The sequence below is a fragment of the Symsagittifera roscoffensis genome, chromosome 1 (genome assembly GCF_963678635.1).
Source record: "Symsagittifera roscoffensis chromosome 1, txSymRosc1.1, whole genome shotgun sequence".
Classification (NCBI taxonomy): domain Eukaryota; kingdom Metazoa; phylum Xenacoelomorpha; order Acoela; family Convolutidae; genus Symsagittifera; species Symsagittifera roscoffensis.
Window position 1 is genome coordinate 77,513,734 of NC_087062.1, and position 25,984 is coordinate 77,539,717.

At 34.7% G+C, this 25,984-nt stretch overlaps 1 protein-coding gene across 5 annotated transcripts in view; it reads left to right on the forward strand.

Moving 5' to 3' along the window:
• Positions 1-6,119: 6,119 nt before the first annotated feature.
• The window catches only part of LOC134849542 (AMP deaminase 2-like), a 43,047-nt gene continuing 23,182 nt past the window's right edge, over positions 6,120-25,984 (forward strand). For 2 of the 5 annotated variants that reach the window (XM_063866520.1, XM_063866523.1), the window contains exons 1-8: positions 6,120-6,500; positions 11,317-11,507; positions 20,008-20,079; positions 20,303-20,368; positions 21,983-22,000; positions 22,766-22,878; positions 24,121-24,266; positions 25,285-25,421. In XM_063866520.1, coding sequence (XP_063722590.1) covers positions 6,240-6,500; positions 11,317-11,507; positions 20,008-20,079; positions 20,303-20,368; positions 21,983-22,000; positions 22,766-22,878; positions 24,121-24,266; positions 25,285-25,421 — 1,004 coding nt within the window. In that variant the 5' untranslated portion in view covers positions 6,120-6,239. The remainder of the gene's footprint in view (positions 6,501-11,316; positions 11,508-20,007; positions 20,080-20,302; positions 20,369-21,982; positions 22,001-22,765; positions 22,879-24,120; positions 24,267-25,284; positions 25,422-25,984) is intronic. The other 3 variants (XM_063866521.1, XM_063866524.1, XM_063866525.1) reach the window with 3 other exon arrangements.

Genomic DNA, 25,984 nt, shown 5'->3' on the forward strand with positions numbered 1-25,984 from the left:
CAACCCTATAGCTTGGTCGCGCCAGCGTAGTATCAGGGTTACAAATCTGTCCATCAAATTTGACTACTGAAATCATTTTACTATCCGAAAAATGACGTTTTTTCATTTTTTCTCGTTTTTTTTTCAAAGTAACTTCAAAATTTGAAATTACCAGTCCAATAGTGGGGTGCTCTCCGAGTACTCAGAGTTTGTATTGCCTCAAAATTTGACTGCTCAAATTATTATAATTTCTCAACGCTGTAATAAGGTGCTGTTAAATTACTCTCAAAAAGTTTACATGTGGACTCTAAAAATGATTGCTCGACGCCTTTTTATTCAATTCGATATAACGTTCTTACGATTTTTCAAAACTGTTAAATTTCAAAAAACTATTATTAAATACTGTTCTAAGTTTGAATTTATTCACTTTTGACGGGGTGATGTCTGGTTACTACCAGCAGTTGCCGATATAGTACCCATCATATTATTATTGCTCAAATTTTATGAGAGTTCGAAACTGGCGTTACTAGGATCTTTCAAAAATACTTATTGAACTAAGAATTTACTAGGAAAAAAGTGGATATTTTAAAATTATTCACGCGGGATGAAACGATTGATGGCAGCAAATGATAAACGTACGGGCTTAAAAAAATTTTAAAAATATTTTAAGAAGAATCTCATTTGCAAATGAAATCATTTCAAAAAATTTTTATTATGGAAAGTTTAGTTGTTTGCTGTTGTCATTGTAGGGTTTTGTTTCAGAGCTTAAAAAGCAAAGATCTGAAGACCAGTATTTTTTAATAGATTTGAAAAATTTAGTTTCCAAAGGTTTTGTAAGCTGAAATTGTTGTTATTGTTGATTTCTCGCAATAAAAAGCGTTGTTGGATGCCCCAATCTATAACGATTGCATTCATATAGTTTTTTCATATTTTTTATAAAAGAAAGTTTTATGTTCATCATTCTGTTTGAAGCACCGGAGGTGCGGTGCTAGTTAGTTTTTTCTTACGCTTGCGATTAGCAAGCGTTATCAAATCGGAATATTGACTTTTTTCGGGTCAACAACTAGTTTATTAAAATCAGATGAGTCACTTTTTATGCTGCTATTATTTATGATGCTGATATGCTCACATGCTCAATTTCATGAAAATTCTGTTTTAAATACTGTTTACTGGGTGAATACTTGTTACTACAGGGTAGTTTCAGAGGGACATGATTTTTTAAAAAATTTTCACTGAATCAGTTTGTTTTGGCTCAACTGGTGTCTGCTCAAAGATTGTCGGACATGTTTCCGCTTCATAAGTTTTAATCAGCTGCTAATTTGAATATGAAGTTTTTTGTTTAACGTGTTTTCTAGAATTCCAATTTGATAAAATCAGGTAATAAGAAATTGTATGATATTGGGTTTTTTCATTTTATTTTGTTTGAGACGCTTTGGAAAATTTTATCACTTTTAAAAAAAAAATTTTTTCTATTAAAAATTTTTTCTAGCGATTTTCAAATAAGGTTATCAGTAGAAAGATTGCCTACGTTCTTGTGTGCCTGCATACTCACCTAGTATCTTTTCGTGCTACCCTTTTGTCTACAGCCTTCGAAAAGCCTGTGAGGGAATATTTTACCGATATGTTTGATGTTTTTTTCAGTTCTCAAAAATAAAGCTTGTTAATCTGAGATTTTCATTTAGTTGAATAAAATTGATTTGAAGAGCTTCCCTCAGTAATTGGCTCAGACCAAGTTTTTTTGACATTGAATTATGGCTCTGGGAATATTCAAGTTTTTGATTTTTTTTTTGACAATTTTTTTTGACAATTTTTTCTCATTTCTCGGAAACTAACCTCCCAAATCTAAGGTTGTGGGTTCAATGGAGATAACGGGGAATGAGAACCTCGCTTTTTTAGCGGCCTCTTATACTTGAACACAAAAATTATCATGCACGGAAAAGTCATTTTTTTGAGTTTTTTTCTAAATTTTAAAAGAATTTTACTTAAAACTATACTTGCATATCTGAGATTTTGAGTTCTATCCCAAAAATTGGTTGTTGGAAATTTATGGCTCGGACAAAAGTTTTGATTTTTGACCAGGTTTTGAAAAATTTTTACATTTCTTGAAAATTAACCTGAGAAATTCCACGGTAATTTTCGAGTCGAATCATAAATCAAAAAAATTTCAAAAAACGGTCAAAAGGTGGGCTCTCGAACGAAGTTACAGTACGGGAGAATTGCTTCTGGATCAATGATTACGCCCACTTTCTTAAACAAAAAGCTATGATTCTCGGAGATGCCAAATTTCTGATTTGTTGAATTTTTTTTTACTTTTCTCGTTAACTATCCTGTCAAATCTGATATCATAGGTTTAATCGATTCAGCTTACCTTTAAAATTTACTACGCCCAGTTTTTAAAAAAAGTTATGGCCTTCAAACCAATAAAATTTTCGAACTTTCGACCGTTTTTTTGAAATTTGATTTTTGACTACTCTTTGAGAAATTGATTTTTGAGAAATTCTCAGGTTAAGTGTTCAATCGTGGCACCAGATTTCGAGAATATCCTCTTTTTTACCGGTCACGGCCTGATTTTCGCAGAAAAAGTTTGCGGAATTCGGAAATTTGAGTATTTGAACTTCGACCGTTTTTAAGATTTTTTTGAATTGTCCTAAAAACTACCCTAACAAATCTGAGAGGAAAAATTCGATCGAAAAAAGCGGTTGGGCGAATTTTGCTACTGATGCGGTTGCTCCTTAGTTTTTTTGTAAGAGAAAATTTGTATCTCTGAGAAAATTCCAAAATCTCAAAGATATCAACTCTTCTCATTTATTTAGTAGAGAAACAACTTAGATTTTTGGCAAAATCCAATATTTGAAATTAAGCATTTCGTCCAGGATCACTTTGAAAAAACAAAAAATATCAAACACGTACCTTCAGCTGTAGCTGGGCCATATGTGTCCTTCGTCGAGACATTCGAAAATTTTGGTTCACCTACTTTTCTCAACATGTTTCAATTTTTTCGACTTATGCTTTAAAATGATTCTGTTGTATCGCAAATCGTGCGAAGCTCTGCTTCGGATCTGTATAAAGAATCCGTCCTAATTACACTATTAAGTTTGTTGTAATCGGACACTAGACATCTTCTGTATATACTTGTTCACAGGTTTCAGCACGTGGCGTCATATTAGCTGTACGCGTGAGTCCGGATATTTCTGTTCAACAGTCTGTTATTTATTTCTTCTGTGGATCCTTTAATAGTTCTTTTGCGGTAGACAAAAAATTTAATTCTAATTTTAATTTTTTTTCCTGCGACTTTACGACCTCGTTTCTCCCGGCTTAAGTTGTGTCAGCTTAGTTTCCGATTTTTTCCAGGGCAACTAGATCGCAAAATTGAATACTTTTCTCTGGAGAATTGGGCGCTAAGCAACGAAGATTTTCTTATTTTAATACTCTGCTTGTAGTTTTTAAGAGTCGTTAAACGTATTAAGAGGAATGAACGTAGTGAAGACTTATATGGGTCTTGTTGATTTGCTGTTTTTTTCAGGAAACAATCTTAAAATTTTTTCACGCTCAGTTTTGGTTTTTCGCGGTTTGACTTGTGATTTCTTTTCAATTTCAGTGATTTGCAATGCTTAAAAGAAAGGTAAACTCTACTATTAAACAGTAAAAGTTTAAAGTTCAAGAAAAACGTGATCGATTTCTAGTTTATATATTCACTTTTTGAGTTCAATTGAAATTCATCTGCTGAAAGTGACGTAAATAGCACTCTTCAAATACGAACGTGGAAATGGCGCGAAAAAACGTGAACAATTTCTAGTTCCGAAAGTTGAATTTAATTTTTAAATTTCCTGCGGAATAAAAACTTTGCCTATTGATCCAATTTTCTCTAGTTGGGTTCATGTTATCAAAAAAGCGCCCATCTCAAATCGTTCTAGAAATTCAAAGAGCTTAAAGGGGATCTATTTTTTTCTGTTGAATGTGAAAGATGAGATTTTTTCAAGAAAGTTGTTTTTTTTTTGTTTACTTGCATTTATTACTCTTTTCCAATCTTCGATTGGCTGTTTTGAATTTTTTTTTCATTTCTCAAGTTTTAAATGCACAAATCTGAGATGAAGGTTGCAATCAAAGAACAATTAATTGGTATCTCCCCTTCTCAAGTGACTATGCGCAAAATTTGGTAGAAAAAAAAGATATGGCTCGGTCAAGTTTTAAAACTTTGACTTTTCTCAAAAACTACCCTGGCAAATCTGAGATTGAGAGTTTAACAAAAAAAATCAGTTTTGCGAATCTTACCTGCGCAAACAGCTGTGGCCTTCGTTTTGAAAAAAAATATGGCTGTAGAAAATTTCCAGTTTTTGAAGTTTTGCCCGTCTTTTGGAAAAACGTGATCGACTTCTAATTTCGAAAATGGAAATTAATTTCTGTGAATTATGAAAGTTGAGATTTCATCAACAAAATCAGTCTTTTTCTTGTGTTTACTTGCGTTCATTACTCTTTTCCAATTTTTGATTGGCCGTGTTTTCGAACTGTCAGTTGGCTATGTTCTTTTTCGGGAAAAGTAGAGATTTTGTTCACGCTCAAATTTGATTTTTCCTGTTAAATTGTTCTCGAAATTAAAGGCTTCAAGGCCATTTGTTTTTCTTTTCTGTTTCTTTGCTTTCATTGCGTCTTTTCAGACTGTTTTGTTTGTTTGCCATTCTTCAAAGCTCATATTTCTAATTGATTTCTTGAAGGGAAGGCGAATTACGCTAATAATAACAAAATGAAAAAGACCAGAAATCTAGAGCTTGATGTTGGTTTCGAAAATCGATTGATTTTTCAGAAATCACAGCGGAATACAAAATTCGAACTGATACGGTCACTTGAACCAAGCATGTGCCAATCATGAAAATTCTGAAATTGAATTACGCTGAAGAGTCGTGCAGTTTCCATAAAACTCGAGCACAAATTATTGGAGGATACTCAATCTTATGTATTTTTTCTGCTAGCTACGAGAATTATCTGGCTATATTTTGCTCAAAAGTTGACAAGGAATGGAAGTCAATGCTTTTGTCGTAAATACTGCTTGTGGTTCCAGTTTTTCGAAAAGCTCGTTAACGAAGAGAGCGTTATCTCGTTAACGAAGATTTTGCACGTGAAAGATACACGTAGTTCAACTTGCTTCCTTGTAAATTCAAAATGAGAGAGATACCCAGCGCACCTGCTAGAGACGAGCGAGGCTTGTGGTTCGAAATTTTGTGCGTTTTCGGACTATTGTCAGTCTTTCAATTTTTGTCGGCTTAGTTACCCTTGCGTGACTCGAATTCTTTTTGAAGGTTCAGTTTTCTTCTATAATTCTGAATGCCATTTCAGAAGTACCATTAGTGGAGTTAGTTGAGTTGGATTTTTTTTTGTGGAATTTTGGTTTAATTTTTGAAAACTTAAGTAAAACTTTTAAAAAAGTAAATGTTTTGTTTTTTAGGTGCGTCGGTTTATTTGCGCGGAGTTTTTACGCATGCTTTTATTATGCTCGCGAGTAGCAGGCCTTATTAATTTCTTAATACAACTCTTTCTTGTTACAACTTGTCCAACAAAATAACTGAATCATTTTCTCAAATCTGCGTCAATCAACAGAAATATTTTGAGCATTTATGCATTTAAAACACCCGTTCTATTCAAGACTTGTTTTTATGTTGGTTTCAATATTACCAGCTCCGGTCGGTATAATTTACGTTTTTTTTTTTTCGTTTTTTTTTTTAAATCGGAGTAAAAGTTTATCGGTTTATACCTAATCGGCTAAGTGGCATCATATTGCGTCGGTGGTTGAGCGAAACAAGTTTAATATGCGTATCAGTCATTTGGTGGGGTAATTTCATATTTATTAAATGCTTTTATGTAAACAATTTTTTGGACTCAACGGGTGTCGGCTTAGAATCATAGAACTCAAGTTACCAAGATTTTTTTTGTCGTTTGAACATTTTAGTTTGCGTATTTTAATTAAAGAAACTTCGAGTATTCTGTGCAAAATGAGGGTTTGTGAAGAAAGTTTAGTGGCTAGTGTGCCTCTGATACATCTTGATATTATAGTGGCAGTTATGACAGGTTTAAAGCTACAATTATGGGCATAATTTTGACAGCTAGATAAATTCTTCACATAGTTCAATTATATATATTTGATTAGCCTCTCCCTGTAATCATAATTTTGTCGTCTTTCAGGTCAGTGTGAGTTTTCGATAAAACCTACTTAGTTGTCGGTATTATTATTTCAACCGCGAGGTGTCCATTGATAGTTAATTGTACAAATGGCCACAAATGAAGGTGACAAACAGTATCAGCACAATGGGGTAGCTGAAAGAGAAGAAAGAGGTGGGAGGGTTTCTCATATGAATGGAACGGGAGGTGGAGGGGGAACCCATTATGTCGATAATCTGACAGTGGATGTGAACATTGTAAATGGGAGCAGTGGTGGTCTCTCCTTGTCCAGTGGAGGACTGGCAATGGCAAACTCGTTTAGTGCGAACCAAATCGTCAGTCCCAAATCTCCACACTCAGCTAGATTTGAGGTACCATATCAAGCATGTTAATGTTTACAGCATTTTAACTTCTAATTTACAACCAAAATAACTTTTTCAGTCTTTAGGGATGATATTTTTTTAAAGTAAATTGTTTAATGTAAAAATTGTAAAAATTTCTCTCATAGAATTTCTGTGTTTATCTGCGCAAATCAAGCATGAAAAATTCTCAAATTAGAAAAATTGGATATCAAAAATAACTGGTTGCAAATTTCTGCGCTAGTTGTCTACTGATTTTTCAAAAGGTAATGGTAGCTCAGAAAGTTGCAACCCGTTATTTTTAATTTTCGTTTTTTTTTTTCAATTTGAGAATTTTTCATGCTTAGTTTGAGCAGATAGACACTGGAAATCGGTAGACATCTAAAGAATCTTACACAGAGCATGCTTGTTTTTGTTCAAAGCGTTTAAACTAATGTTGGATTTAAGGGAGGTGGCCTACTCACGGATTCGACCACCTCAGTAACCCCCTTTAGTACTATTTTACGTCATCCATTTTTGGCCGATTGCGCCGAACATTTTTCAAAGGGCACCTTTGGCGCCAGTTGTTTTTAATTTGTAAGGAGAGTCCGCGCGGAAAAAGCGGTGATGTTTATCTTAATCAAAACCTTACCTAAAGTACACAAAAACGGTGAAACGGTATTTTTTGACCTGATTTTTCAAACATTTAACTGCGGCGCGGAAAATTTTGTCTGTATAGATTCGTTGCGATGGTTGTGCTTTTGGAGAGCTCCGGAATTAATTCAGTCTCTCCCCCTCGAGAAACACATGGCTCTGTCCCTGGTTTTGACTACTAATTTACAACCAAATAATCTTTTTTAATCTCGCTAGAGGCGTTATTACCGATAATTTGTTACTATTAGGGAAATTCTGAATTTTAATTGATTGCAAGAAATTAATTTTCTGGGCATATATTTCTCAAATTGAACATCCTTCAAAACAAACACATTAAACTTCCTAATTGGCGTTTTTTGACTTTGAAGAATTCGACTCAGTGGATTTCGTCTTATCTGCTTTCGTCTTGACTCCGTGTTTTTTGTGATTTTTTGCAAGTTCTGTGAAGCTCCGCGTCTTCTCTCTTTTTTCTTCAAAAGCAGTGTCGTCGTGGTTTATTGGCTTTTTGTCTGCAGAAAATTTTTTTGACGGTCATTTTTTTATCAAGTATTTGCTTTTATTTTTCTTAACTAATCGTAATAGGCCTTTTTTCACAGCTACACTATGTTGGGCGACTAAAGTTTTTTTAGTATGTACTAATTAAGCTGTTCGTAAATATGCCATGAAACTCACATTGCCAGTTTCCAACAAAGAAAATGAAATGAGTAATGGACTTGGAATAATTTCAATTTCGTTCTTACTATTGCATTATGCTTATTCGAAATTATCAATCTGCTTGTGATATTTATCTATCACAAGTGATGAGAGACTCTGCTTTGCCGTGGTTTTACACTTGCGATCAGCTTAGTGTATTATATTATTACGAACCTTCTTTTTTCTAACCTAGCTCACAAATAAAAGTGTTCAATAAAAGTGTTCACTTTTGTAAATTTCACTCTAGAATTGGAAATTGCATAGCATCTGTTCTCTGCTTTATTTTTGAGTTGTGTTTGGAGCTATTAAGCTTCCGTGGCTGGTTAGTTAGTGCGTGAGACTAAATCTCTAGGTTGCAGGTTCGAATCTCAGACGTAGCCGAATTTTTGCTAATCGAGGCTTATTTTTACTTTTTCTTATTGCACTTTATAGAGCTGCTTTTTGTCGTGTTTTCGCTAGTGTTTGCACACCGAAGCTTCGCCATAGTGTTAAAATTTGTCGTATCTTTCTGTTGAGTGTTATTGCTGTCGTCCTTATAACTGTGTTTGATTGGACCTAGCACTGGGAAGGATTTTGTATATGTTTTTTTTTCCAATTTGAAGCAGCTACTGTTCCCAGCCTTATAAAAATGAAGACGGAGGTGTTTTGTATTCGGTTGTGTCCCAATTTTTGCAAAATCAGTGTCTGCAAATATCATCAGAATGGGGTGATATGTCATAATAAAGCCTTACGTAATAAATTTATGTTTATCTGCTCAATCCGCGCTTAAAAGAGATTCGACGCAAAAGTTAATGGTCGGAACTTTTTGTGCTAGTTGCACAGCAACTGGCTCTTCTCGCTAAAATTGTCTATTTTCATGAGAAATTTTTTAAAATGCATTTTTTTTAGTTTGGCAGTTTGAATTTTGATTTATTTTTTGTTCTTTTGCTAGATGCAAAGCAAATTACGCTCTTTGATAACGAAAGTAGAAATATCGCGAAAATTGAGAATTCGGCGAATCTTAGACCTTAGCATAGTGGTGTGTGTTCTTTTTATTTAAAAGAACACACACCACTAAAAATTGTCTATTTTCATGAGAAATTTTTTAAAATGCATTTTTTTAATTTGGCAGTTTGAATTTTGATTTATTTTTTGTTCTTTTGATTTTTTGATTTTTTGCAAGTTCTTTGAATTTTGATTTTTTGCAAGTTCTGTGAAGCTCCGCGTCTTCTCTCTTTTTTCTTCAAAAGCAGTGTCGTCGTGGTTTATTGGCTTTTTGTCTGCAGAAAATTTTTTTGACGGTCATTTTTTTATCAAGTATTTGCTTTTATTTTTCTTAACTAATCGTAATAGGCCTTTTTTCACAGCTACACTATGTTGGGCGACTAAAGTTTTTTTAGTATGTACTAATTAAGCTGTTCGTAAATATGCCATGAAACTCACATTGCCAGTTTCCAACAAAGAAAATGAAATGAGTAATGGACTTGGAATAATTTCAATTTCGTTCTTACTATTGCATTATGCTTATTCGAAATTATCAATCTGCTTGTGATATTTATCTATCACAAGTGATGAGAGACTCTGCTTTGCCGTGGTTTTACACTTGCGATCAGCTTAGTGTATTATATTATTACGAACCTTCTTTTTTCTAACCTAGCTCACAAATAAAAGTGTTCAATAAAAGTGTTCACTTTTGTAAATTTCACTCTAGAATTGGAAATTGCATAGCATCTGTTCTCTGCTTTATTTTTGAGTTGTGTTTGGAGCTATTAAGCTTCCGTGGCTGGTTAGTTAGTGCGTGAGACTAAATCTCTAGGTTGCAGGTTCGAATCTCAGACGTAGCCGAATTTTTGCTAATCGAGGCTTATTTTTACTTTTTCTTATTGCACTTTATAGAGCTGCTTTTTGTCGTGTTTTCGCTAGTGTTTGCACACCGAAGCTTCGCCATAGTGTTAAAATTTGTCGTATCTTTCTGTTGAGTGTTATTGCTGTCGTCCTTATAACTGTGTTTGATTGGACCTAGCACTGGGAAGGATTTTGTATATGTTTTTTTTTCCAATTTGAAGCAGCTACTGTTCCCAGCCTTATAAAAATGAAGACGGAGGTGTTTTGTATTCGGTTGTGTCCCAATTTTTGCAAAATCAGTGTCTGCAAATATCATCAGAATGGGGTGATATGTCATAATAAAGCCTTACGTAATAAATTTATGTTTATCTGCTCAATCCGCGCTTAAAAGAGATTCGACGCAAAAGTTAATGGTCGGAACTTTTTGTGCTAGTTGCACAGCAACTGGCTCTTCTCGCTAAAATTGTCTATTTTCATGAGAAATTTTTTAAAATGCATTTTTTTTAGTTTGGCAGTTTGAATTTTGATTTATTTTTTGTTCTTTTGCTAGATGCAAAGCAAATTACGCTCTTTGATAACGAAAGTAGAAATATCGCGAAAATTGAGAATTCGGCGAATCTTAGACCTTAGCATAGTGGTGTGTGTTCTTTTTATTTAAAAGAACACACACCACTAAAAATTGTCTATTTTCATGAGAAATTTTTTAAAATGCAATTTTTTTAATTTGGCAGTTTGAATTTTGATTTATTTTTTGTTCTTTTGCTAGATGCAAAGCAAATTACGCTCTTTGATAACGAAAGTAGAAATATCGCGAAAATTGAGAATTCGGCGAATCTTAGACCTTAGCATAGTGGTGTGTGTTCTTTTTATTATGGCCAGATATTGTATTCGATCCCCTGCAATGGCAATTATAATGGCTGAGACCGAGCTATCACCTGATCTCTAGCTTCAGGTCTACCTCATTCTGACCAATTTGGCTGCATTAGAGGTATCAAGGGAAAATTCTAGACGCATAGCAAACCACCTTGACTCGCAAAAGAGAGCTACGCTCAGTAAAATGGCTGTCTGGGGAATGTGGAAGAATAATTGAAACGGGCATCCTGAGTTGAAACATCCTCTGTGAATTGCAGAAACAAAACTGTTGAAGAATTGTTGTTTTTAGTGAAGACTCTTAAATAAGTCGTAATGATCTTTTTGTTTTTTTTTTGCTGGAAAAATCTGAATTTCGATCACCCTCAAAATTGATTTTTTGCGGATTTTTCCAAAGTTCATTTCATTTTATTTGTTTAATGAAAGGCAAACTCCGCTATTGAATAGTAAAAGTGTTAAGGTAATGGAAAATGTGATTGACTTCTAGTTGTGAAAATGGTCTGTAATTTTGAAATTCTAGCGGAATAAAATTTTCCTATTGATCCATTTTTCTTTTTCTCTCTAAATGGGGTAAGTTAACGAAAAATACCATTAATAAACAGTATTAAAAGTTCAAAGAACTTCAGCCTGATTTATTTTTTCTACGAACTTTGGTTTCATTGTGATGATATCCTTTTTCGAGTTATCTGATGGACAAGTTTAGTAAGCATTTCTTTATAGTATAATGTTGGGTCCTCTAGTCTAGCTTGGGAAGCGGCCCTTTATTCTTTTGCTTAATGATGGTGTTTGATTTTGTGTATGGCTACAGCTGCCGAAGCGGGAGCCGAGTGAGAAGGATTTGGAGAATGAAATGATAGCGGAGCAGGTGGAGGGTAACTTTTCCACTGCCATGGGTATGGGCATGGGTGGATCAGGGGGCATCGATTTGGATGAACAGCCGCCCATCCTCACCAACGAGGACAAGAAACATCAAGTGGACCGTCAGCTCAGCAGTCAGGGGTGAATATCCAGATAACCTTTTTAATTTTGCGCTACTTTTTATTACGAGCAAACCAATCTCCCCTCTTAACATTTGCGCTACTTGAGTGCTGTTTTAACTGCACTTGCAAAGGAGATCATCAGGCGAATGTGAGGAGAAATGGACGTAACGCCTGACTCCTACCCCCACCCCCTCCTTAGCACATCTGCTAATGCTTATGACGATTTGATATCATTATAAAATGGTTTTTGCAAAGGCCATTTGGTTCTGTCGTGAGGTCAATTGTTTTTATTTAAAAAGTTTAACTTAAGAGACCGAGAGTTTATCAGTCTTGACAAAAAATGCCTACTTTTGCCCTTGCGATCAGCAAGGGCGTTGTAATCGGGTACTGACATTTTTCCCTTGAAAAACTTTGTTCACATGTAGCATCTCCTGGACTCATTCATCTCATGATCCTCTTTATTCGAAATACTGCAACAGACACGCTGGCCTGTAAAAGTTTCAACATCCGTCCTATTTACACGAGTGTAGTGTGATAGTACGATGCAAACCTAAGTCGCGAATAAAATTTCTTGGTTTTTTGGGGCTTTTGAATCAGTAGGCTGCTTTAGCAGTATAATAGAGCTTTGACATTTGATTAGTTATAAGTTTACACAGGTGATGCTATTTACACAAGGCAGCGTAGTGTATTATCACGAAGATTTTTTTAACCTTAGCAAATAAAAGTGCTCATTTGGTGGCATTTTGGTATATTTCAATTTAATCATATTTAAGCTAATTTAAGCATAGTTATTTTAATGGTATATGTTGCTGCTTTATTTTTGGCTAGTGTTAGGTTCGGTTTGAAAAAATTATATATTATGAAAATGTATGATATTTGTTGTTTTTCGTTTTTTTTTGCGACGCTTTAGGAATTTTTTTGCACTTTTCACAGAAATTTTAATTTTTCTCAAAAACTACTGCACTGATTTTCAAAAAAAAGGTACGAATGAAAAAATAGGCTGACTGCTCTTCTATGTGGTTGCATATTTTGCTAGTATCTTTTCCTTTTACCTCACGTTCTACGGCCTTCGAAAGTTTCTGTAGGGAGATTTTTGGTCTATTTGTTTTGAGTTTTTTTTTCATTTTCTCAAATTTTGAATGCACGAATGTACGATGAAGGTTTCAGTCAAAAGAACAAATTGTAGGAATCTCCCCTTCTCAAGAGGCTTTTCCCTAAACTCGCTAGAAAAAAGATAGTCCTCAAACCAGTTCATTTTTGACATTTTGCTTAACTTTTTGACTTTTTTCAAAACTACCCTGCTAAAAAAAATTTTTTTTATGCGAATCTTGTCTGCACAAACGGCTATGTCCTGCGTTTTGAAACAAATATGGCCGTAGAAAACGTTCACAATTTTAGAAATGTTGCCGGTTGGGAAGTTATTCTTTGTTTTTTCAAAAACTAACGTGCTGGTTTTGAGATTTCTTGTTTTTTAAAACTGACATGTTACTCAGAGTTTCCCTGCGTAACCTGTTTTTTTTTTAAATTTATAAAAACTGATATGGGCATTGGAAAAGTTCTTTTTTTCGTTTTTTTGCCGTTTTTTTTCAAGTTTCGTCCTTGTGCTCGAAAACTACTAGCTAATTCTGATGTTGAGGGTTCAAGCTAAAAAATAAGGATGCGGAAATCTTCAATATAAAAATTAGGGCGTGAAAAGCAGAGGCTTTTCCCATGCGTTATTAGAAAAAATATGAGCTTAGGAAAAGTCAATTTTTTGAATTTTTGATCGATTTTTGGAAACTGTTTCACTTCTTTTCTGAAAACAATACAGCCACATGTGAAATAAATAGTTCAATTGAAAGAGCGAATAGCATTTTTCTCCTTTAAAGGAGAGGTTAATCCCCTACTTAAACAGATAATCACTAGGGCTTAGCGTAAAGTCCAATCTTTAAAATTTTGAAAATAACGCTTTTCCAGATCAGTACAATATATGATTAAAATTATTAGAACATCTAGATCTAGCTTTAGCTAAACCACTAGTTTACTTCGAAGCGTCCGTGGTGAAAATGGAGGACGTGAGTTTCCTAATCAACAGGTCAAATTTTCAAATCCGGAAAATTTAAATAGTTTTTTCCTTCGAATTTTGCTGCATAACATTGGCAGTTTGATAGAAACTGTAGCTGCTTTTTTGGTGGCCAGTGTCATCAAAATTAGAAGAGGTCGTGGAATAGACGTGCTAACGTGATACTCCTAATTTCAAAAAAAAATTGTTGTATCTTCAATTTTTTCCTTATTTCACTTTCTTTTGTCTGTTTGAGTTCTTCTTTGCATTTTACTCGCTTGTGTTTGCAAAGCGCAGCTTTGCTATTGTCTTTAATTCATCAATTGAACCTGAAAACGCTATTTGTTTCATACTACAGTAGGATAATTAAAATTTATTTTAAAAAGTTTTTCATTTCTATATTTTGCGAATTTGTTTCAAATGCATAATTTGGCAATTAAGTTTATTATCGCATTAATTGCATGCAAAGTTAGTTTGGTGGCCGTTAGTTTATAACATTCTAAGTTATTTCATGCAAATTTCAAGTTTTTGTACTTTTAAAAGTTTTTGTGCATCCGAATCTTTGCTGCTTTCTTGCTCGTTTTTGCGTAGCCGCAGCTTCGCCTCTGTATTAAGGCTTTCTTTTTGTGTTTGTTGTAATTTTTCCGATTCGATTTGTTCAAACGTCATTTTTGTTTCTTTCAGCCTAAAAAGTATCAGCTCATTTCATATCGGCTTAGTGGGGTCATATTGTGACGGTTGATGATCGAAATTTTTTTGTGTGCGTCGTGTTTTTTGATGTGTGCGTCATGTTTTAGTTTCGAATCTTTTCAATTTTTTTTTACTGTTTGTGCTCAGTATTTTCGGTTTTGTCACCGCTTGTTAAATTTTCTTCCAAAACTAATTTGCTTTCTATTGTGTGTGTGTTGTTTTCAAACTGTCTTCAATCATTTTGATAGGTCTAGCTAGCTGTACGTATAAATATATAATTTCGATAACAGTTTTTTGTTGATGGTTTTTCGGCTTTATGGTCGTGGATTAAGCTCTCAGTTCAGTTACCGAATTATGTAGACCGCCGTGCTTTCAGTATTTATATGGCACTCGTGGATACTATGAGGGTAGTACATGTATGTTTTGAAATATAATTTTGCCGAAAAAACTCGGTGTACTCTCAGTTTGTATGACGGCTTACTTGCCTAATATTTTTTCCACAAATTTTCTGATATCGCTCGATCAATAGAAATCTGAGATCAATTAAGCAATCTCCCCCCCCCCCCCCCCCCCCCCATTCTCGCTTGGGGGGGGGGGGGGATAAAGCTCAATAGGTTCTTGAGACATGTTTATAAACACTTGAAAATAGTTTGGATGATATGAAATCATAAACAGATTCTCCAACGAATGAGGAAGGCCAAAATTTACAATATCAAAGCTCAAAAATTACAATTAAAGTGAAAAAGAATCAATAAATTTGAGGCAAATAAAGCTACTTTTTTCTGTACTCAAAGGATGAAAAGTGTTTTGCACACAATATTAAGGTGTTGCGGAGAGCAATGCTTAATATCGAGATCCAAGGCTAGAGCATCAACCCTGATAATTTGCTTTCTGATGAGGCAATGGTCGCCCAAACAAAAGCTTACAAAAAAATTATAGAATCGAATTTATTTTATAAAATTTGATTTTTTTCTTTTTCAAAATTTTTCTCGATACTCATATAAAATAAACTTCAATCGGCCAATTGATTGCGTGCTACGAACATATCTACCATCTTCTTGCGTTTGCTGACGTCTTTTTGTAGCGTTTTACCGTTTTTGCGTGGGGGGGGGGGGAGATAGCTCAATTGGTCATTACGGGGGGGGGGGGGGGGGCGGGGGGATAGCTCAATTGATCCGAAATCTGGCTCCAATTTTTCCGAAGCGCAGATTCAACCCCATTTGGACTTCTTTAAAAAACTTTAATAAAATTAAACAAAAAAATAATTTCAATTTTAAAAATATATTTTTCGTTTTTCTGTTTAGTCCTTCAACGGTAACATCGAGCTGAAGGCCGTTTTAATCCTGTATTTGTTGCATGACACGTGGTGCGATGCTCCGCTTCGCCTCTGTGTTAATGATTTCTCTTTGTCGGTATTTACGCTGTTAGCAATTTTGCAGTACTCTCTAATCTCGCTAATCTATCTTTGTACCGCTTACTGGCGTTATAAGATTTTTTAAGCAAGCGTCTCCTACGGTATATCTGTCATAACTCTTTATTTAAAGATATCTGTTTTATCGGTGACTGTTAATTTTTCTGTCTAATTTTTTCTGGGGTGGGGGAGTCTCCTGAAACTAAGTTTTTTATTGAATTTCAACCCAATTTTTACTATTTTTCAGCCATTTTATAAAGATCAGTATGCAGTAACAAGCTGCTTCTGTTTTAGTCAATGATTCATTTCTGTTTTTAATAACTGTAGGAAATTTTCTTTTAATTGGGCTGTGTGGTTTTCATGTTGTTTTTTCAAGAACATTTGTAACATTTTATATTTTGGAGGTTGGACTTCGAATATCCTAAAGCATGCTCTTCAAGAATTAAAGGAAAATTGGAGAAAAAAGTGAAATTTTTCACCCTTTTAGGACTCTGCGGGGCGCAAACGTTCGCGGTCAAGTTCCTTTGTGTTCATAATTGTAAACTTTACAATATTATTCTCTTTTTGAATGTGACGTTGAGTTAAATCGTTGAGACCTATATTTTGCCTAATCTCATATTGGTTGCCTTTATTTCGCATTTTAAGTACGTGCAAACTCAAAACTCTATTTTCTAGACATTTTTAAAGCTCCATGATGAAGAGGCAGTTAATTGGTCAGCGTATGAACATTTTGTAGGATACCTTTTTATAGAACAAAAACGCCTGCATTCAAAGCTCGTGCTACCGCCCCTATGCGATGATATTTATGCTGTTTGTCAAAGATCAATGTTATGTTTCTCTCTGCTGAAGATATCAATGTCACTTTTTTTCGTAGATATTACGTAGCTGAAGGGTAAGTCTTAGGTCTCATTACCTATTTAACCAAAATTTCAGTGGTTTGAATAAAAAGTGGAAAAAAATGGTTTTCATTTTAGTACCTATCTTGATGCGATATATGAAAAAAAAAATCAAATTTTTGCGGCAAATTAAATTTTTTGTTATGCGATATATCCGGCTCTTATTACAACCAGGGCACTTTTTTCATAGCTTATCAGTTCTAGCTCAATTAAACTAGGAGTTATTATACCATAAAGAAACATTCATAACTAAAAATTGTTTCTCTACAAAGATGAAAGTGGCGGTAACTAAAAAAAAAACAATTTCTCAAAAATCAAGGACAGTCGGTTGCTGCGCAAGTATCAATGAGTGAGAAACGGAAACTCACATTATGTGTATAGTTAATGAACTAGAATGAGGCTTAAGTTATGGCAGTGTGTATTAAGGACAGTGGTCTGTTTGCAGCAGCAGTCTCTATCATTTGTGAGTTTTCTCGGTTTCAGTTCACTACGCGCGGCAAACACGCTCATTCATCATTATCGCGCTTATTCAATTCCTTTCACGTTAATTAAGCAAAATAAAGGTATGTATTGATAAACGAAAAAAATTTGGATGCGCAAATCCATGCGCAATTCCAATGCTCGATAATGTAGAGTCGTCGGAGACTCGAGAAATGGTATGCGTCTAATAGGGTTGTTGCTGTAGATGCGAGTCTGCCAGATTGAAAACATAATTAGATAGCTCGTTGGTTTTGCTTTTGACCCTATTCAAAATTAAGAAAAGGGTTTTTACAATGTCACAATTGTATGAAGTATTTAATTTCTACTATAACATTATCCCTTAATCTATGTAACGCTCGCTTTGCGCAGCTTTTTTGATTTGTCGGGTAAAACGTAAAACTTGAAGGGTTCCCAGGTTTACATTACAGTTAGACAGCATTTTAATGCGAATCAAAGTATTCCTTTTTAATAAGTTTTACAGGATTAAGTTCGGTGTTTAGAAGGAAAATAAGGGTTAAACATACTTTTAAAAGCAGCATAATTTTCTGTTAAGTTTAATTACACTTGTTATAGCAGGTGTGTTCAAATCGGATACTAGTTTTTTTCCCTTAAATAACTTTGTTCATCTACTGGTCCGCTCTATTGAAAATTCTGCAATAGACGAGTTTTGAGTATGTTAGCAGTTTAATTATCCGTCCTAAGCGAATGTTTGTGATTCTAGCAACTTGATTTTCGGGTTAATAAGTCCTAGGTCGGGGCCTAGTGGCCTCTGATTGTGTCGTTTGATGAGGAACAATTTTGAGTGTTTGAGGTGGAGGCTTCGATTCGACTTGTAAAAATTATGAATTAAATGTTTTGGGATTCAAAATATGAATGAAAGAAACGACTAGGCATTAAAACACTGGAAGTTAAGGTCAAGGTGTTAAGTTTTATGACACCATTTCTCATCTAGAAAGAGTTTTCTGGTCAGGGATTTTTTTGGCACAATTATCATATGAACAATGTTTGAAATGATTTCTGAGCCGGATTAAATCGCTGCTTGCGCTACGCATCAATAGAAAGATAGTGCGCTTGTTGAATAGACCATGATTTCCAGAATGATCATTGTCAAACCCATCAAAAAAAGTGATTGCTGGTGAAAACTTTCTACCTAATTTTAGCTCAGCGCATCGATATTTTTCAGATGTTATTACCGTTGCGATGAGCAAGGGTATTGCAACCGGGTAGTAGACGTTTTCCTGTAAACAATTTTGTTCTCAGGGCTCATCTGGTTTCATCTCTTGGAGGTACCGTGGTTCATAATGTATTCCAAGTTCTTAGCGTCTCCGGCACACTTAGCCTGGAGCTAATAAAAACGTCTGGGACGGCCAAGTTGACCAGGACGCCTGACCAGGACCTGTTTTTTTAACGGAAAAAAATCTGTTTCAAATAAAATGTTTGGCCAATTATTTTTCTGCTTGTTTTGTCGGCTTAGTTGGCTTATCTTAGAATCGTTTTTTTTTTTGCTGAATGCATTTTTAATTTCAGTTGCCTTTTTTGTTTTCATTTACTCCTGTAATTTGTAATTGTACTAGTCTTGACCTCGTGTTTCCTTTTTTATGGGTTTCGCTTAAAAAATTTACTCAGCCCAAATTTTTTCGGCCTATTTCTCATTGGCTTAGTGTCGTCATTTTGGGTCGTTTCAACGGAAACACAATTTTATGCTCCACTCCGGATCACACACTTTTATAATAGAATGTATATAATAGAATTTATACTTCAAAGTTTTTTTATGGCAACAGTTTTGTTTTAGGTTCTACTGGAATTTAATTAAGTTTTGACGGCTCAGTTGTCGCTCCATAACTGTTTTTGAATTTTCATTAAATGACTTCGATTGTGTTTCTGGACGTGTTATTCGCTGATAGAACATCATTCTAGACAACATCTGGAAATTTTTTTCGACAACCATTGAAAAAGTGGAGCAACCTTTTTCGATTGTTATAGTTTTTTTTCTTTTCCACGCGAAATCAGCTACCACAAATAGTCATCGGAGAGAGTTGAGTGGTATATCATATTAAAGCCTTCTCAGTCGTGATTCGACATAAAAATTTTCCAATTTTTTTTTTCGATGGTTGAGAAATTTTTGGATCAATTAGGAGCAAAGAATGATAGAGTAGTGCTCGTTATATGGAAATTAATAGTTTTTAAAATAATTTTAAGCTCACAAAACTTGATTTTACTATCAAGAAAACTATTTTTGGTTGTTTTTTGCCGTTTTTTTTTATAAATAAAGATTTTTTACTTTCTTTTTTAAGAGTAATGAACGTAGGGTTAGGGTTAGGCTTGCTATTTTTTTTGTGCATAAATATCTCTAATAACTGCAGATATGCACTCATACATATTGATGTAGATGTACTTATGAATGCACTTAAGTATATATGCGTTTTTTGAGTTCAATTGAATTAATCTGCTGAAAGTGACGTAAATAGCACTCTCCAAATACGAACGTGCAAATGGCGCGAAAAAACGTGAACGATTTCTAGTTTCGAAAGTGGAATTTTTTTCTTAGATTTTCAGCGGAATAAAAACTTCCACCTGTCGATCCAGTTTTCTCTAGTTGGGTTAATGTTATCAAAAAAGCTCCAATCATAAATTGTTCTAAAAATTTAAAGAGCTTAAAGGTCATCTCTTTTTTTCTTCGAAATTCGTAAGCTGAGATTTTTTCAACAAAATTATAGTGTTTTTTTTATGTTTACTTGCATTCATTACTCTTTTCCAATCTTCGATTGGCTATGTTTAAAAAACAAAAGTTGTCGATCATGCTCACTCAATTTTTGCGCGATCGCATAGTTCCCGAATCACACCACGCACTAAAAACGACACTAAGTTGAAGAAAACAAAAAAAAGTTTTTCTATTTCATGAATATGGTCGGAACATGCTGTGTACGTGCATCGGGCTATCCTTGTTTTAGTCAATTTTTTTTTCGTTTTTTGCCCAATGAGAAGATTAAAACTGTTTCAGGAGGGCCAATTCAGTTGCAGTGGACGGAAGTGCGACGACACCTCATGACCTAATCGTATCTCCTCGATCAAGGTAAACCAGAATCCTGCAAGCTATTACTTTATGCGCTGGCTTACTTTATCGTGCACCTGCTCATTAAATCCAGGTTGTCATTTAATCGAATTGTGAAACTAAGCAACGTAGATTTTGCACCCAAAAATAACTTGAAAACTTACTGTATGAAATTGATAGCCGATTCGACATGAGTAATATTGCTAAGTTTCGTTTATCTAATTTGAATAGTTTTATTGAAAAGCTTTCGGAAGCAGCACTCGGAATCGGAAAGTATCGACACCATCAAACATCCGGTGAAGCGGAAAGCGTTAGTGTACTTGTTCATTTCACTAAGACTGCTCTCTTCTATATTTAGTATAGCATTCTTGGAAATCGCGTATTCATCCGTTAATTCATTTTCACGTAACTATCATCGAATCAGTGCATGTCGTAAACCGATCTAAGGTGACTTTCATTATTGAAAGACAGTTAAGAAATCTTAACTCAATATTTTGAGCAATAATGTTGTATAAAGATTGGTCTGCCAACAGCACGCGGTCCTCTAACTCCATGTTTGCAACTAACCTGATAATCTCGTTCTTTTCGTACTTAAACTCTTACTGATCTGTAGTGCCGTGAACTTAATATTTGAATAGATTTAGCTGCTGTATTGTTGCGTGCGCTAATTAATCAGGGGCGGAGTTTCTGAGGGGGCTCGGAATTGTGCAGTTTTTCGTAATATTCCTTTTTGTCGAACTTTTTTTAAAATTTGCTTTTACCGAAGTGTTCAGAAATTATATTTGATCGACCTCAACATCACCGCCTTCCTCCCCTTGGCCCCTCGAGAAAATCTTAGATCGGTGATGATATCAAATAACACTAGCGGCGACTGCATAGAGCATATGTCCATCCGAATGATATCCATAATTACGGAACATGCATGTTATTGCAATCCGTGGTCTCCAAAAATGACATGCAAGATGAAACACTGCATTGACGCTGGCTTCAAAGCATTAGTATTTCAGAGCATTAATATCAGAGCTACAGTTCCATTTTTAGCTGACAGACCCTAAAATTTCTAAAAGACTCATTCGGTGTCAATTTTTACTAATTTAAAGGGCTAGCGCAAAACATGTTCTAATACACTAAAACTGTCCAACTTTTGGCCTGTTTTTCATAAATTATCTTAATAGTGTTTTGGGAGATCTCGAAAATTCAATCCGGTTGACCAAAAAATGGTGGACAAAAGTTTTTCGAAGTACGCTTTCGCGAAAATCCCAAATCCGCGCCTGATATTGCTGAAATGATTGCATGTTCAGGTTTTGTAATACCGCCGTGTTTTAATAAATTAGTTATTAGAATATTGTTTAGCTGTTTAAGTGACAATGAGCGTACTGAGGAGAGTTATTTAGGTGTGTAAAAGTCGTTTTTTCCCGAAAAAGTCTATCGCATCAAATTTGATCTTGTTCGGTTTGAATTCTGATTGTCATCTTCAATTCCAATTCATTTGCCTAAAAAAGAAGGCAATTTACGCTCTCCAGTCAAGAAAGCGGAAATGGCGCAAAAAAATGTGACTGACTTTTAGTTTCAAAAGTGGATATTAATTTTGAGATATTTCAGCGGAATAATAAATTCCCTGGTGATCCAGTTTTTGCTACTTGGACTAATTTTATGAAAAAAAAACTGTTTGAAAACGACTTAGAGAGCTTCAACGTGATATATTTTTATCATCGAATTTTGAAAGTTTCAAAAAATCAATCAACTGTTTTTTTTCTGTTTTAGTTCAGTTCATTTGCACTTTTCCAGCTGTTTGTTGGCTGGTTTTTTTAATGAATGAGTATTACAATAAGTTTTATATCGATTATTGTATTATTAAAACTTAATCTAGAAGCTCATTTATAAAAACCTAATCAAACAGTTCATTAGTTCTTCTTCATTTTAGGAATCATCCTTCACCTAGGTTTGTTATGAAGTATAATCGATGTTTAAGTGGTCGTGATTCATTTTTTTGAACTGTAGAAATTAGTGTTTGAAGCTTAAGAGAAATTACCGAGTTGCAAAAATAAATTGGCGGCGATACGCATTTTCGTTTTAATCAGCATTGAATATGCATTGTTGCACATTTGATTGCTAATTCGACAATATGTTTTCATCAAAACTTTGTAATTGAAAAATGATTGTTGTCATTATTTCATAAATTGAGTAAAGTCATCGCACCAATTCGCATTGATCAGTATAAATTCCATATGCACCTTCAGTATCCGAGCATTTGTAATAAATCCTCCAAAAATTTAATTTGAAAGAGTTTGAGTTTCTGATTTGCTACAGTTAAGTGTCACCTATTTCACTGTAGCAGCAATGCACGAGTCGGACTCTATATGTTGGCCAACATCGCAATTTGTCCGATAATGAAGCCCAGTGTTTCTAGAGAGGAAGAGAACCAGCTGGTCATGATGAACTTGGATATATAGTAGTTTAATTGTTTGGTACCTTCTCAAATATTGCTTCCAAAATACTGCTATAGTAATATCAGCTAAAGACATTTAAATAACAAAAAAAAATCCACCAATTAAACAATAATAAAAAACACTGGCAAAAAGGTAACTAACCCTTAACTTGCATTAAGATTGATGTTAGGTATATTAGCAAGCAATAAATAGGAAGCATCAATCACGTCAACTGATTTTTGACGGACTAACAATATGAATTAGTGTTGAATGTTTAGACAAGTGAGCACGTTGGATGTCCTCTTCCCCCGGGAGTCCGCCGCTGAAAGTGATGATATCAAGAAGACCTCCTTGGAAACGGCCAAGAGCAGTCTGGGTCTGGATTCTTCAGGTGCTATAATATAAACACTTGCTGCTTAAGATAAAATAGGGCGGGGCTATTCTATGACAGAAGAATCGAATATGCTAGTCATATTACGCTTTTTTTGGGTTAACTAATTACTTAACAGAATCACTTGGTATCTTGGTTCATAATGAATTCAAATTTCTAAGCGTCTCCGGCAGACTTAGTCTTGAGTCAACGAATACGGAGACGGCAAAGGTCCTGGTTTCGAAACTGACCTGGGCCTGTTTTTTTTTCAAACGGGAAGTTCTCCGTTTAAATGAAAATTTTCAGCGTATTATTTGTCTGTTTTTATTTTGTCGGCTTAGTTTTCACATCTTAGTTTTTTTTTTTGCTGTATGTAGTTTTAATTGTAGTTGTTTTTTATGTTTTCCGTTACTCTTGTAATTCGTAATTCTACCAGCCTTGTCTTCGTATATTGTCCTTTGGACTATTTTCGCTTAAAATTTTTTTGGCCCAATTGATTTCGGCTTATATTTTATCGGCTTACTCACCTTATTTTGAGTCATTTGAGCAAACCATAACTTTATGCTTTCCTCCGGATTGCAGAAAACGTCAAAAATTTCAGAATAGAATTTAAAATTCAAAGTTTTTCATGACAACAATTTTATTTTCGCTCAAAAATAATTTTTGAGTTTTTATTCAAAAGCCATTGATTGTGTTCCTGGACGTGTTTTTCGCAAATAGAACATCTTTCCAGACAAGACAACTTTTTAAGTTTTTTCAGTTGTGAGTTCTTCGAAATTTTTTCCTTTTTCTTTGGACTAAGTGGCTCTCTTCTCCATTCCTGTCTGCTAGCTTGCAATGCTAATTTTTTGGTATCGCAACTGATGCGAAGCTCGGCATCGCCACTGTGTTAAACAATCAATCTTACATTAAACGATCATCAGCTGATGTTCTTGCTGATTTCGTTCAGTTTTTTCAAATCCTGAATTAGGCTTGGCTAACATAATGGCCGGAATTTCAGTCTTTCTGGATTGTGGATTCTCCATGTAATCAGTTACACAATTGTAAAGTTTTGGTTAAATAACAAAGTTTAGTTGTTAGTCCAAATGCGTATTGTGATACAAAGGTGGCCACTTGATTATGATTTCTAACAGTTCTGTAAATTAAATAATTCAAAAGTACATTCATTTCAATGCGAATGACGTCAATTAATCAGTGGGATCAAATGCAGACTCATCATAGGTTAGGTTGTGTTTTGGTTATTTTTCACCCTTCATTGTTCAGGAGGTCTGTTGATCAACGCAGCTGCGAAGTCTCTGCCTCTCGCCAAGCCCCAGTTCAGAGAGATCTTGAAACACACGTTAATAGACAAGGAGCTGGATGACTACCAGAGGGTCCAAATCACAGAACAGTCTCTGGATTTCACTTCTGTAAGTGTCTCATTTAAATTTGATGTCAATAAGTTGGAGGTATTGGCGGCCTTGAACACTCCAATTGCCAAACCGACTTTTTAACAGGAAAAACCTTCAAGTTTATTCACGCTTAGTTTTGATTTCTAACTATTTGACTATTGATTTCTTTTTAAGTTCGTTTCGTTTCAAATTCATTTACTAAATGGAATGCATCTTACGCTTTCCAATTATAAAAGTGCAAAGAGCGCAAAAAATGTTAATGACATTCAGTTTCAAAAATGGATTTGAATTTCTCATCGGAATAAAGAAACTATATATTGATCCATTTTTTTGGCAATGGTATATGTTTTAGGTGCTTATTAAGTGTCAATGATCAAGTGAAGACACTTTTTGAGGTCTTTTGTTTTTTTTTCGGGGAAAGTCTCGAAATATGCTTTCGCTGATGTTTGATTTTTCGTGGTTAACTTATGATTTATTTTTAAGTTCAATTTATTTCATTTGTTAAAATGAATGTACCTCCACTATCGATCAGCAAAAAGGTAAAAGTCACGATAAACTGATTGACTTATAGTTATAATTTCGAAAGTGGATTTAAATTTTCAGATTAACCAGCAGAATAAAAAGTTTATCTATTGGTCCAGTTCTGTCAAATTGGCCTAATTTTATCATGAAAGTGTCAATCATGAATTGTTTTTGAAATTCAAAGGATTTAAGGCTATATAGTTTTTTTCTATACAAATCGAAGGTTGACGTTTTTTTTTTCAAACAACAAGTCAGTATTTGTTTTCTGCTTCCTAATGATCATGGACTCTTTTTGAACTGTCCTATGACTTTTTGACCTCTTTGAAAGAAAGTTCGCACGGGGCCAAGTCGCAGTTACATAATCAGGCTTTTTCAGACATGGCTTAGATTTTTCTTCGAAATGGCAAAGAAGTTCTCAGTGTCGTGAAAAACTGGTCTGATGTTTTTGTTATTTCGGCTCAAATCGGCTGCATCACTTATGAAAAATGGCATTGTACTTTGAATAATTTTTCAGGGCGTAGACGAGGATCTGCAATCGGCTTCGAAGAAGTTAATCAGTGCGATAAAAATCAGAGAGAGATACGAGACGATTTCACAACAGTCTTTCCCGAATACTGTTGCTGCATTCATACACAATGCACACGGATCTAGGTCAGCCTCAAGAATCATTTTTTAATACACCTTAACTACAAAACTTTCTGGTCCTTTATTAAACCAACCAATAAAAAATCATCGTAATCTATTTACGCAGGGGATTTATCGGGGGCGGGAACGAAAGCCCCTTTCTCGAGAACGCGATTCAGTCACCACGCTTCGGTTCTCTTTACACTAGTCATCAGCGTAGTGTATTAGTACGAATCTGCTTTTTTGCTAACGTAGCTCGCAAATAAAAGTGTTCATTATAAGTCTTCACTTATTTGGTGGCACTTTTGCTACAATTACGTTCTGTAGCATTAGAATTTTCATATCATCCGTTCTCTGATTTACTTGTGGCTAGCGTTTGTGATTTTTTAAGCGTCCTTGGCTGAGTGGTTAGTGCGTGCGACTCACAGTTTCTAGGCCGCAGATGGAATCCGAGCCGTAGCCGAAATTTTAATAATTTGAGGCTTATTTCTACTTTTCTTTTTGCATTTTATAGAGCTCTTTTTTCTCTTGTTTTCGCTAGTGTGTGCGAAGCGAAGCTTTGCCTCTGTTTCTTTGGTTAAGGTTTAACC